Consider the following 13,942-nt stretch of genomic DNA (forward strand, 5'->3'; position numbering starts at 1 on the left):
TGCCCAGAAAGGTGGTGGGCTGGGGACTTACGTAGTGGTTCGTCAGGGGGTCTCTTTAGAGACTTGAGGACTCGAACCATGTCCCAAAGAGGAGGTCTCACCTTCGACTGAGGGCAGGAGAGGACAAGGCTTCGCATGCAAAGGAAGAGTTCCAGCGGGGGGAGAAATGTTTGTCCCTAGAGCCAGGAGGTAATACTTAAGGCTGAGGGATAGCCTTTCACAGTCGAAACTGAAAGGCACACTTATCCCGCAATCCCACTAGGGGCTCCGCTATTGCTGGAAGCGGCAACGTGTGGAGGGATGCTCTCTCCCCGACACCGGTCACAGAAACTCGCCCTATCGCCTGGGAGACTACTGCGGAAGACTTGCGCAGGTGTCCAGGCCTGCTTTTCGCCACTTGTTGCAAAAATCCTCTCTCTTTGAGGAGATGCTAGATAGACTCCCGGCGGGAAGAGGAGCAAGCTACGGAGGCAACACATCGATGGTGGCCCACCGTTGCTGGAAGGCCTCCTACCAGAGGGCCTTGGGATCCGTGACCAGGGAGCAGTACAGCAGGAGCTTGCAGCTCAGTGCTGTAGCGAACCGGTCCACCGAGGGAGACCCACTGATGCAGGACTTGTAGGCCACTTGAGGATCCAAAGACCACTCGGAATGTGGTGTCCGTGACACACTGCTCAGACTGTCGGCGAGCCCATTCCTTTGCCTGGAATCAAGCGAGCTGCCAAGGAGACCGAGGGGGACTCGGACCATCCCGGTATCTCTTACCGCAGGATGGGATGGTTGTACTGAAAAGTACCTCCTTGTCTGGGCCAGAAAACCATCACTGTGGTGTTGTTGATCCTCATAACCACAGAGTAGTCTGCCAGGCTAGGTGGAGCTACTGAAAAGCCAGAAACACAGTTTCCGTCTCTAGTAGGACTAGAGAAGGTTCTTCCTGGTTCTGATCCCCGGCCTGAGGACTCGTGGATCAGAACGTGCCCCCCCCCCCCACCTTTTCTTTGACGCGTCCAAAAACAGCATCAAGTTAGGGGGAAGGACGAGAAGGACCACTCCCTCTTGTAGGCCCTCATCTGCTTCCCGCCCCTATGGGTCCGCCTGTACCGGTTGTCCCCTAGGGGTCTCGGCGTCTGGGGAGACGTGCCCCCAACTCCCCCGCGCCCCGAGGCGCCACTGGAGAGAACTCAACCTGGGGCGACTGTGGAAACCAGATGGGCCAAGGAGGAGAGACGTAACAACCTTGGGTTGGAGGGTCTTCCCGTGTGAGGAAAGGTCTCGCGACCTTCCTCTGCCTTGGTACCCTGACGTCTGAAGGGAAGGCTACGAGATAGGAGCTTAAGACCAGGCTTGGTATACCAGACTCTGAGAGGGCTGCAGGGAGGACTCCTCGAGGACCACCATGATCTTTAGAATTTGGTAACGTCCGAGGAGCTTGTCCCGATGACGAAGAAGGGAAGCCTTCGAGTCTGCCAGGATCGGCCAGCTACCCAGGAAACGGAGTAGCTGGATGCCGATACTGAGAGCCCGTGAAGAGATCCGAGAGGAAGTATCGGAGAACTGTTGAGGTGCCGTGGAGCGGCCGAAGCACAGCCCTTGAACTGGTATACCCGCCTTCCAGGCGGACTCCAAAGTACTTCCTTGAAGATGGGTGGACCAGGACCGGAAGTACGAGTCCTACCGGACCAGTGTACCCATGAAGACTTGTGGTCTCACTGCAAAGCTGACCGTGTCTGCAGTTGCTATGCTGAACAGAGACTGTTTGACAACCCTGTACAGAGTCGAGAAGGGAAGGAGACGATTACGGAGGCCTCGAAACCCGTTGGCCACCTCTTGGAGGGGGCGCCTCTCCGACATGGACTGGACTTCAGCCCGGAGGGCCCGACCCCTCACCGATCCCTACACAGGGAGGAGGGAGGGGCTCGAAACCAACCGGGACTGAAGAAGAAGACAACCTCGGCCTAGTCTCTGGCACTCTCCATTACCTGAGACTCGGTCCAGGACCGAATCCTTCCCTTACCGAAGAGGAATCTCTGAATCTGGGATCCCCTTGAGGTTTCTCCTGAGGGCCAGAACCTGCCAGAACGCCAGTTCCGACCCCTGGAGCCCCTCCTCCTGATGGACTGGCAGCGAGGTCTCCCATCCCCGGAGGCTCTTCCTGGGGAGACTCGTAGACATGCCCCAAGGGTCCAACTGGATCCTGTCGGATCCTTGCGGAAGACAGGGCCTTAGGATCCCTCCTAGGAGGGAAACAGGACCCCAGCGATGAAGGATGTAAGACTTCGCCCCCTCCGCACGATAGGACCCTCAGGAAGAGGCGGGGATTCTTCCTATGGATTGAAGGGGGAGAAGACCGGGTCTTCCGACCCTCCTGGGAATGGGCAAAGCTCATCTGCAGGGGAGGGGAGATGGAGTCTGAGGAGGGCTCATCGCCTGCGTAAGGACTCGCGAAGGGACAGGATAGTCCTGCCCGGGATTCCTCTCACCCCCTTCAGGGGGAGAGGAAGCTGCTACTGATTAGTGACCCCAGTCAAAAGGCACAGGCTCATCGCCTGCTTGAGCACTCTGACGACGGCATCCCACCAGGGATGCCGACCAATCCTCGCGCTGACAGGGAGTCCCCCTGGAGGGAAGAGGATCATTCGATCCTCTGGGGGAGATGACACATGAGGGTTTGCCCGTAGAGAATCTGCAGTGAAGGGAGAAGAGACCTTTGACCTGTCCGGAAACCTCCCCCCCTCCGGAGAGGGCGCTGCTCTGCGCTGCGGGGGAGGGAAACGCGGAGGTGGCCTGACCGCCAAAAGCCCTGATGTAAACAGGGCGCGGTCGTGTCAGAGAACGGTGCGCCGATCACGCTGACGATCGCGCGAAAAGCACAGATCTGGGTAGCACGTGAATAAAACATGCGTAGCAGAATAACCACGCCCGCGTGAGCGTGGGCGTATCGCAACCGCGTGAATGATCCCCACGATCCCCGCGCGTCTGAAGATCGCTGGTGCTTGCGCGTGAAAGATTGTGGGCGAGGGAAACCATCCCACGGGCGAACTATCTCGGCGAAAAAGGATATCTGTGCTAACACCGTCGGCGATTGCATGTGGGAAACCATCCCACACGCGGAAGAATAACGCTGACGATCTTCGGTGCTTATGCGAGTACGAAGATCGTCGGCGCTAGCGCGAGGAGACAGTGAGCGGGGACCCATAGTACCCGCGTGCGAATAATCTCCAACTATGTAAGACGATCGTCGGCGATTTGCGCGAGCCCGGACGATCTTCGACGCTCACGCGTAAGCGAAGATTGTCGGCGCTCGCGCGCGAGAGAAGATAGTCGGCGATCACGAGCGGGAACCTCGGTGCCTGCGCGCGGACGATCCGTGCGATGATTGCGTAAGCCTCAATGGTCGCGCGCGGGAAACCATCCCGCGAACGGAACGATCTTCGGCGCTCACTCGTACTGTGAAGATCGTCGGCGCTCGCGCGCTTAGCGCCGAATCCGAAGATCGGCGGCGAACAGCCGTCGACAATCGCGCGCGGATGACCTCGTTGTCGTGCGCGGGAAACCATCCCGCGCACAGAACGATCATCGGAGCTTAAGCGTACTAAGAAGATCGTCGGTGCTTCCGCTTAGAGCCGGATCCGAAGATTGCCGGCTAACGGCCGTCGATGATCGCGTGCGGAAAACCGCGCGCAGACGGCCTCATTGTCGTGCGCGGGAAACCATCCCGCGCACAGACCGATCCTCGGCGCTTACGCACACTAGGAAGATCGTCAGTGCTTGCGCGCCTAGCGCTGGATCCGAAGATCGCCGGCTAACGACCGTTGCCGGGTTGACGATCGCGAGCGGAAGGGCCTTGAAGATCGCGCGGGGGATGGTTTCCCGCGCGCGGGCGATCATCAACGCTTACACGTTAGTGCTAACAGAAGATCGTCGGCTACCGACCCTCGACGATCGCGAGATCGCGCGCGGGAAACCATCCCACGCGCGGGCGATCGTCGATACTTACACGTTAGCGCGAACAGAAGATCGTCGACGATCGCGTGCGGGATGGTTTCCCGCGCGCGGGCGATCATCAACGCTTACTCGTTAGCGCGAACAGACGATCGTCGGCTAAATCGTCGACGATCGTGGGCGGGAAATAATCCTTCAGCGCTTATGCATGAGTGAAGATCGTAGGCTCCTGCACAACAGAAGATCGTCGGAAATGGTTGAAGGATCGCTAACTCGTAGATCAGGAACTGGGATGTGTCCCTAAAAGGGAGGGCATCCCCTGAAGAGGACCAGGAGGTCTACTTCAGTGCCGATGATCAACTGAGGGACTGCTAAATACTCCGAGGAGTGGTCTCTGTGAGGTACCTTTCCCGCGAACGGGAGAGGTGGCCTTCGTAGAAGAGACTTAGAGACACCAAAGGCTGAACTGCTGGTGAGCGCCAGTGCGCTATCTCGGGAACCCCAACGATGTGCGCAAATGCGCAGGGAACGTTGGTAGCAGACTAACTGAATACTGGAACAGGGTGTCTCTAAGGCACTCTCAGGAACAGCAGGAACAGCAAGAACAGCAGTCGAGCGCTAGCGCGTAAGGGAACGTTGGCGCGCAGGTGATACCTGGAACTGAAGGGACTTACTCAGGGTGTGAGAGTCTCTCTCCTGCCCCGAAGGGAGGAGCCCGTTAGATAACGGGGGCGTGGGCGCCCAAGGCGCATCTGCAGTCAGGAACGGATACAGCAGGCAACAGGAACACTGAGGGACTAGAGACCAAGGGTCTAACGTAGTCTGAGTAGCGAGGCCCCAAGGGGATAGTTGCAAGACCCCGAAGGATCAATGCAACGAGAAACCGAAGTTTCTCCGTCACTAAACACCGAAGTGTAGAAGTGACTAAAGTTACGAGAGCCCGAGGGAACTGCGTAACTAAGATCCGAGACCCCGAAGGATCAGGGAAAAAGAGAAACCGAAGTTTCCCTGACACTAACACCGAAGTGCTAGTGACTGAACAGCAAGCTGTTGACGACAGGAACAATCCTCCGAAGAGGAGTCTATGAGTGGTCTCTCTCGCGAACGAGAGAGGTGAGCACTTCGTAGAAGAGACTGGTGAGGGAGCCCTGAAAGGCCGTGAGATCAGCAGACGTAAACAGGAACAATCCTCCGAAGAGGAGTCTCTGTGAGTGTCCTCTCACGCGAACGGGAGGGGACACTTCGTAGAAGAGACAAAAGGAGCGATCCTCCTCCGAGGAGCCCTTAGTGCGGCCTCCCTCGCGAACGAGAGAAGGCCGGACTGATCCTGCAGCTGCTCAGCCCCTTGAGCGTAGCTACAGAAGCGACCGCTCAGCCCCAAGAGCATAGTCGCTAGTACCATGGTCTAGCCTTGCAACCGCTCAACCCCTTGAGCAAGTCACAAGGGCGGGCGCTCAGCCCCAAGAGCATAACCGCCAAGGACCAAGGAAAGTAAAAAGGGAAGTTAACTAACTACCCTGGAGGCGAACCTCCTTATCATTCTAGGATGCAATGAAGAGCTGGCAGTAGTCACGGGGGAACTTCTAAGAGAAGGGAATGCCCATGACCAACGCCTTGAGAGACGGCGGCAAAGCCGACTCCCCAGGATAAACAAGACAGCTCTGCTTCGAAGGCACACAACAGGCACGAAGAAACAGCATCGTAAACTGGAAAATAAAACAGAATACAGTAATTATTTAACAGAAATACCCCCGAGTGAAACTCCGAAGAGAAACCCCGAGGGAAAGAACATAAGAACGAAAGAAGGTATGGGCCCCCCCTCCACACGGCATGCCCAGGTGAGGGGGGGGGACGAAGGTTATCAAAACAGAATTATAATATGATAATTATGCAACTGACTTTGAATGTTCCAAGGATCACCGACCCCCGAAGGGACGTGAGCCCTGAGCAGAAAAGTTAAAACACAATTATATTCATAAAAATAATTGAGACAAATAAAACGAAATAGCGACTCGGTCCTGAGAGGCTATCGTAGGCATAGTACGGAGTAAGAGGTGAACGACCTCAAGAGAAGGGTCGGTCTCCACGAAGGCAACCATGGTGGCCTAGGAGTGAAAGGCCGTGATCAAGAAAAGATCATAGTGGCCTGCAAAGCCGGCGATCACTCTCGTAGACATGCACAACACACACCGCAAAACACCGAAAGCAAAGGAAACTTACTATTTTCTATACACAAAAATATACATAAACATCAAAAATGTTTAAATATATTAAGTATAAGAAAAGGTAAGGTAAAAGACAAAACAATAATGGCCGTCAAGTGAGGATAGGAGCGGAGACATCCGAACACTATCCGAGCCAAAAGTAAAGTGGAGTATTCTCCGGTGTGTGTGAGGGGGAGGGGTAGCTAGCTACCCCTCCCTACCCCCCCGCTAACTAGCGGTGGGGTAGGAAAACCTCGTTAAAACTTTATGGCTCGTCATCGGCTGCGCCGAAGTAATCACCCCATGTAAATAGCGTGGTTTGTATTTCAGTTACGGAACAAATAAACATTACTGTAATCTCATTTTACACTAAAACATGATGCACAATGTATATTAGCTATTACTCAAATTACACTTTGACTATATTTCCCAGATCAAATACAATGATGTGACTTAATATATATGTCATCATTCTTAATTCAAAGCAATAAAGATACAGTCCTAAATTGATATAATGCTCACCTCACATATTCATCAACAATATCATTGAAGACTTTTTTCTGTTTCTCATCGTACATGTTTTCATAAACCTTTGCTAAGCAGATGGCAGTGGTCAAGCGAGTGTTGTCTGTCACAGGAATTGAACTCTCATATCGGAATTCTTTTAATTCTGAGCACACATGTAGTAACTTTTCAATTCCTGTTAATTATAGGTATAATTAATGAAAAGAAAATGAATTCCTGCTACACAAAAAAACTTTGGAAAAATATTTCAAAACTTCATAGTTGATTGCCATTATTAATGATGGGGAGATTGACCAGATCAAAGAGTCAAAACCCATTGGAAAGAATTCGGAGAGAGAGTGATACAACCTATTATACATACCTCCTGCTTTAATGAACTTATGTCCCCATTCTAGATACTGACAATCAACATTCTTAAGGAGAAGCTCAATCACAGCATCACGGCATTCCCCGGACATGGTGGCATTAGTGACACTTTTGGTGAACACCACAAGCAAAGTGTCAATCTCCTTTTGGTTATCTGGAAAGAAAACAATATAAGAAACAGTAGTACGCACAATAAACAACATAAGGAGAAAAGGACATTTTTTCAAACACATTAAAGATGATTCCATTGAAGGAAAACCTTGGATGTTAAATCTTCATATTCATTTCATTTCCAAAATATAATTTATCTTCATTATCAATAAATAATACTAGAAAAGCAACTTTAGAAAAAGCTTGTTTAAATAAGAATAAAAATTTAACATCTACATATCACAAATTTGAATACAAGCCATTTGTACACTCAAGAACACCTATTAAAAATAATAACAAATATCCTCACATGCAAATCGGAAAACTATTCTAAATATTGCATATATAAAATGAAAAACTACTCTAGATACTGTCTACATAAAAAACATAAAATACAGTATACAATTGCAAAAGCAAATTGCGCTTTATACACAGTTCATTTAATTACCAATTTTCACCTGACCTCTGTACTAACTATATCCACACTAGTTCAATTAACAGTATGTTTATTCTTATTCAGTGGCTTTAGATCTTTAAATGCTGAATTAATCTCATTATTGTCACAAAACAAGAATGACTGATATGACAAGCTACAATTTTGAGAAGCTTTACAAACTTAAAAAACCAAACCATGTAGTGTACAAGCAGTGCTTACCTTCAACAAGTTTTTTATTAGGTTTCACGCCCTTCTTAACATCCATTCCTGCAAGTACATTCAGTATAGTCTGGAACACATACTGAGTGGCATTGACCTGGTCCTTGTTGGTACTATTCATAAGGTCCATCAACCAAGGAATACCTACTTCTTGTAAAATTGACTTTGCCTGTAAGAAAAATATTAAGCTTCAGAATTAAACATGGCAGAGGACTATGAAGCGCAAAGTAGGAGATGATGAATGGAGAAATATTGAATTAAAAGCTCAAGATAGATGACTGGCGAAATCTAACCGAAGTCCTTTGCGTCAATAGGCGTAGGAGGAGATGATGATGATGATGAATCAAAGTAGGCTCATGAATATTTTGAAAATCCTATATCTAGTTTGAAGACCATGACATTTCAATGAAACTGGTTTTCAAGAAAGCTTATACTCTACAGTAAAGACCTCTATATCCCAATTTAAGAATTAACAATTCAATATATTTTTTAGGGTAATTTCAAATTTTATACCACAAACTTCACATTATTATCACTACATTAAGGGGTCAGTTGCTTGGTGAGCTCTCTTTAATGCCTTCTATCAAAGGCATCCTCTTCCACCAAGCCTATTCTCTCCATATCATCCTTCACTTTATTTGACCACCTAATTCTCTGCCTCCCTCTCAATCTTCCCCCACACAGGTTCCTCCCAACTCCTTCCCCACCATCCATCCTCAAAACATGCCCACACTATCTCAGTTGTGCACTCTGCTATCCTACAATTGTTCTTAAGAAAATTCAAGGTAAGCAACTACAAGCTTATCATAACACTGAATTATTCAAGAATAGTGCAGCTTTCTTGTGCTAATTTTCATTAACTCTGCCTGCTCAGGTGGGAACTGAGCTACTGAAAAATGGTAGTTTATATGTTATGATGATGTTTTGAAAGTTCTGTTACATCTCCACTGAGGTCAGTAAACATCCATGTGTAGTCATACATATAATCAAACTAACATCCAGAATAAATTGAAGCTCTTATATCCCAGTTTGTTTACTCAGATGCTAAGATACGTTGCAATTACAAAGAGTAAAATTCATATTTTTTCTTAACTGTGTCCAAAAACATCTATGAAAATCAATTAATATAAGACAAAACATGTATGAGGAAGTTATGAATATTTTGAATACTAAGTAACATTAAAAATTTTACAGACCTAGAATGTAAAAGATATGAAAATCTGTGGATGATAATTTCTAAAATAACAGGAGGGTAATGACTAACATTTTCAAGTTTCAGGCTCTTCATATTAGACAACCTTACATTTTTTGGCAGGAAAGAGGGTTTATCACTTCCAGACACAGAGGTTATTGGTTCTTAAAAACAGATGGGCAAACTATTGCTAAATCGCAGCCTGTCACAAGTAATCAGACACACTTCTGAATGCTTATAATAGGATTTAACATCAAAGTGCTGCTCTATGCAGCAGAGACCAGACCACTGACAGAGAAAATAGACGGGATATTGAAAAGGCATTACAAAAAAACACTAAGCATCTTGAAGTGTATTGGGACGATAAGTTGAAGTAATCCATTAAGGCCAATAGCAAAAAGTCTAGCAGGATTCTGCAAGTTTTCTCCGTTCTTTTGAGAAAAGGAGACGGTTCCCACCCAACACACAATCCTGCACGGATTAGTACACCAGTTTGTGGATTCAGGGAAGCTATACCAGTTCGTGGTATGGAGCTTACCACCCATACACATGGATGATTGGTCCACCCGTGCAGAGAGACAACCCACTGAGCTGACCCTTAGAGATGATTGTTTGGGCTAATTATCCGTGACGACGGTCGACCAATCTATTTTAAATTTTTAGTTTTTGTGTATTCAGGTATTCATACATTTATTGAAAAAGAACTACAAACAACGTAAAGCATTGTATTAGATCATGAGTTGGTAGGGTGGTGAGGCGATCACGTGAAGACAGCTATCACTATCTATAATGTACTGTTTCACCTAAGCTAATTAAGCTGAACTGTAGTGGTAGTACTGTACATATATTAGAGAAACATACACTTAAAGTATCAGTGAGACTTATTAGGAACAACAGTGTTTTATGTATATATCAAATGGCGTGACAACGATATACAAGTTAAGAGTCTTCTTACCTTTGGTACAATACTATACTGTAGTAGGGATAGCAATGTACAATTACCCTTGTACAATAATATAAACTACAATACTGTACTAGAAACCACAAGTAAACAATGTAGGGTGTTAGTAGTCTGCATGTTGGCTGTGGTGTTAGTGAGGAAGGATTATGAGATGACCCACCCTATGTCAGCAATATCATTCAGTTTTTCAATCTTAGCAGTGATCTCTGTAACCTAATCACCACGAAGACAGAGGGTTGACTATATTAATAACCTAATGCATCAACTTAGAGTATATTTAACTGTTCAATTTCAAATGTTATATGATCCTATGATATGTATTCAAATGTTCCATTGAATCTTTCTGACCAGATAATGTACTTACCCTTTCTTCTTCAGAACAGAACTGAGAAAAAGCTCTTGTACAGGCAACACGGATATCTGGATTTCTCTCGGTTTTCATCATATGAACAATACGACTAATTACGCCTTGACTCAACAGTAATTCTGCACCTGTAATAGAAAAACATCACGTAAAATACATTGTTATAAAATAATTTCACTCAATAACTTTTGTGGAATCCCAATACTGTACTGTATCTGCATTCACTTTCTTCATATTTCACCAGCTACCACAAGAGACTTTTATAACTCAAGTACTGTTTCACACAGTTTTGGATACTCAAATACAATGAATGATAAACTGCATGCAACTTTTCAGAGTCTTCAAGGCCAAAAACACTGTTTAAAATAAAAATATTATTTTTAAACTCTACTATATCACTAGTTTTATTCCTTATATTCAGCTATTGTATTGTAAAATAAAATGTCAGTCCTAAATACTATTCATATATGGCAGTAAAAAGGAATTACCTGAATATATTTACATTCAGTTTACAAAGCATGAACTTCTTCCATACCACATTGTATCTGAAGGAAAACAGATTTTACTCCGTTACATGAATATCCAGCAAACTGGATTCAAACAAACTAAGGTTATTAACATTAAATGATACATGACCTTGTAGAGTACAGAACTCAAGTCTCAAATTAATCATATTTTCATAATACAATCTACTACTGTATTTCAATAATTACTCAAAACACTATATACCTCGAGCTAAATCTTCATGATGAATAAAAGGTTTTCCAGGATTTCGACAAATTTGCCCCCTCCCCCCCCCCCCCAGGTACTCAACACATTTGTGGGAGGTGAGGGAGATTTTCTATAACAGAGTAATCAGGGACTGTGGTTGCTTTGCAACCGTATTGTTATGCAATCAAATCTCCTTTTCTTTTGATTGTCTTGTCATATAAAACAAGACTAGGAGTAACCAATTTAAATGATTCGGAAGTTTAAAACCACATTGGAATAAGCTGTACACTAATAATTCTTCTCTATGCTGAGGAGATATAACAAAAAGAAAAAGTTCTTTTCTTTTTAAAGTTGTGTTTACAGAGATGGAAATGTGTTTATAGAGTAATTGTCTTACTTGGACAGCAGTGGGAATACGTGTTCAGAGGCAAGGAAACAAATATGAGGTGGTCTAAGCATATGAGGAAACAAAGACAAAATCTTTGGAAAAGCAGCAGATATCAACATGACAGAATAACAACCAAGTTAAGAACTTAGATCAAATTGAAACTCCAGCAAAATATGCATAGGATAAAAGAGATTGAAGAGATTTTGTGAAGATTCTAACCCTGTCTAGTATTAGGATAACCTTACATTAGACTGTTAATGAATTGGATGTCTTAACCACTTAGGTATGAGTTGAATACTATTTGCTACAACCAGCTGGGTGGGCTTTGAAGGGCATCTTTGGCAACCAGCGGGATTCATCCCTCACAGGAAAAGTTACAGACTGACTTTGCTCAATGGCAAAGAAAGAAGAAAGTTTGTTAACTACAACCTTATGACCTGAAAATTATCTGAAAAGTTGTGTTTGAACTGTAGTAATTACTGATAACCCTCTTAGAAAAAGGTTGATCATTTGATTATCCCTTAAAATTTTAATTGTTAAGTAAATATGTCATTCTCTGCCAACAGCTCTACTTCCTAGTTGCAAGCATTACGGCATATGTGAAGAGATTTATAAATCACAATAAAATTAATTTACAGTAAACAATAATAGAACTTCAAACCATCTTACCTGCACGTTCTCTTGCCAATGCTACAAGATTATTTGCACACGTTTCTCTCTTGTCCTTTGCGGCTGCTGGATCAAACAAGATTTCAAATAACTGTTGGACTTTACCAGCTGTTTTGGTTTTTTTATCGAGCTGTGGAAAGTTACAAATATATCAGCTGCAAATTCATTACATATAGCATTTGAAGAAAATATTCTTGTTAAAATAACTATTTGAGAGATTCTGTAGGGTACTTAAAATAAAGAGAATCTCCAAAGTGAGCTTTCGTTTATCGCGGTAGATAGGTTCCAGACCCGACCGCGATGGGTGAAAATCCGCGAAGTAGTGACACCATATTTACGTATTTATTTAACATGTATATTCAGACTTTTAAAACCTTCCCTTGTACGTAGTACTGTTAACAAACTACCCTTTAATGTACAGAACACTTCATGCATGTACTACAGTACCCTAAACTAAAGCAGGCACAAATATTAAAGGCGATTTTATATCATGCGTTTCCTAAACACGCCAAAAAGCACGATAAAAAATGGCAACCAATGTTTTGTTTACGTTTATCTCTGATCACAATGAAGAAACAAACTCATTTACACATCTGTGTTAGGTTAGTTTTTGCATCGATTATATTGATTATTCAGTACAGTATGTTGATTTTGTTATTATCAATGTTTTACTTAATTTTTCTTAGGACTTCCAAATGAAATGTTTTTCTTTATGACGCCACCTGAAACGATGGCGTCATAAAGTACGCTCAGTAAACAAACGAAGGCATTTAATGCGCATGATGAAAGTGATAAATAATGATATTACAGTAAAAGCTTTTATAAAATATGTTATTACAAATATTATTTACCGTTATCTATATAAAATCATACATACGTAGCAAAGCAGGAAAACAATTTACGAGAGAGAGAGAGAGAGAGAGAGAGAGAGAGAGAGAGAGAGAGAGAGAGGAGAGAGAGAGAGAGAGAGAGAGAGAGATTGTTTTTCGTACGTAATTGTAAATTTTAAACAAAAAAAAAATAGCCCCATTTCATATAAAATAGGTTATTACAAATATTTTGCTTTATCATATTACAGTAGTCTGTATAATACTGTAAAGTTCAGTACAGTATGTTGTTGTTATAGTCGTGGCGATGAAATTCTCACGAAACAAAAACATGGCATTCGATTACAACAGCTGATTCATTCTCTCTCTCTCTCTCTCTCTCTCTCTCTCTCTCTCTCTCTCTCTCTCTCTCTCTCTCTCTCTCTCTCTCTCTCTCTCTTTCTCTCTCTTTTCGTGTTATACAATACTTACATATAGATGAAGGAACTAAAATTAGTTTTCTTAGTGTCAATTAAATATGAAACAAAAAAATTAGGCCGAGTCTACATCCATTTCAATCGTTGCTAAAAATACGGCATCCGATTTCATCAGCAAACCACTATTTTTTGGGAAACATCATTTTATTCTAGAAAATTGCTACTCTTTAAATACTGTAGTTAATTGCACATTAAGAAAGCATGTACTTTTGTTTTTAAATTTTGGGTGTGTTTTAAAAATCGAGTATTGTTGACTTCTTTTTGTTTTACTTTTGGCTGTGATTAGATCAGCTGACGTCTAGCTGCCGCTCGAGTGTATGAATACACTAACAAAGTATCGTTTATACCATTTCTTAACTTATTCAAACCGTCTACAGTATACAGTTGATATTACATAAGCACCAATGTGTTATAACCTATCAAATTTGTTTGTTTATTACATTTAAAACAACACACACTCACTCACTCTCTCTCTCTCTCTCTCTCTCTCTCTCTCTCTCTCTCTCTCTCTC

The 13,942-nt window shown here is 44.3% G+C and overlaps 1 protein-coding gene across 2 annotated transcripts in view; it reads right to left on the reverse strand.

Moving 5' to 3' along the window:
• The window catches only part of unc-45 (unc-45 myosin chaperone), a 116,076-nt gene that overhangs the window by 47,832 nt on the left and 54,302 nt on the right, over window positions 1–13,942 (reverse strand). For both annotated transcript variants that reach the window (XM_068353915.1, XM_068353914.1), the window contains exons 5-9: window positions 12,128–12,257; window positions 10,360–10,487; window positions 7,843–8,011; window positions 7,033–7,191; window positions 6,669–6,846 (exon numbers count right to left, since the gene is read on the reverse strand). In XM_068353915.1, the coding sequence (XP_068210016.1) occupies window positions 6,669–6,846; window positions 7,033–7,191; window positions 7,843–8,011; window positions 10,360–10,487; window positions 12,128–12,257 (764 nt within the window). The remainder of the gene's footprint in view (window positions 1–6,668; window positions 6,847–7,032; window positions 7,192–7,842; window positions 8,012–10,359; window positions 10,488–12,127; window positions 12,258–13,942) is intronic.

Source organism: Palaemon carinicauda, chromosome 30 (assembly GCF_036898095.1).
Source record: "Palaemon carinicauda isolate YSFRI2023 chromosome 30, ASM3689809v2, whole genome shotgun sequence".
Classification (NCBI taxonomy): domain Eukaryota; kingdom Metazoa; phylum Arthropoda; class Malacostraca; order Decapoda; family Palaemonidae; genus Palaemon; species Palaemon carinicauda.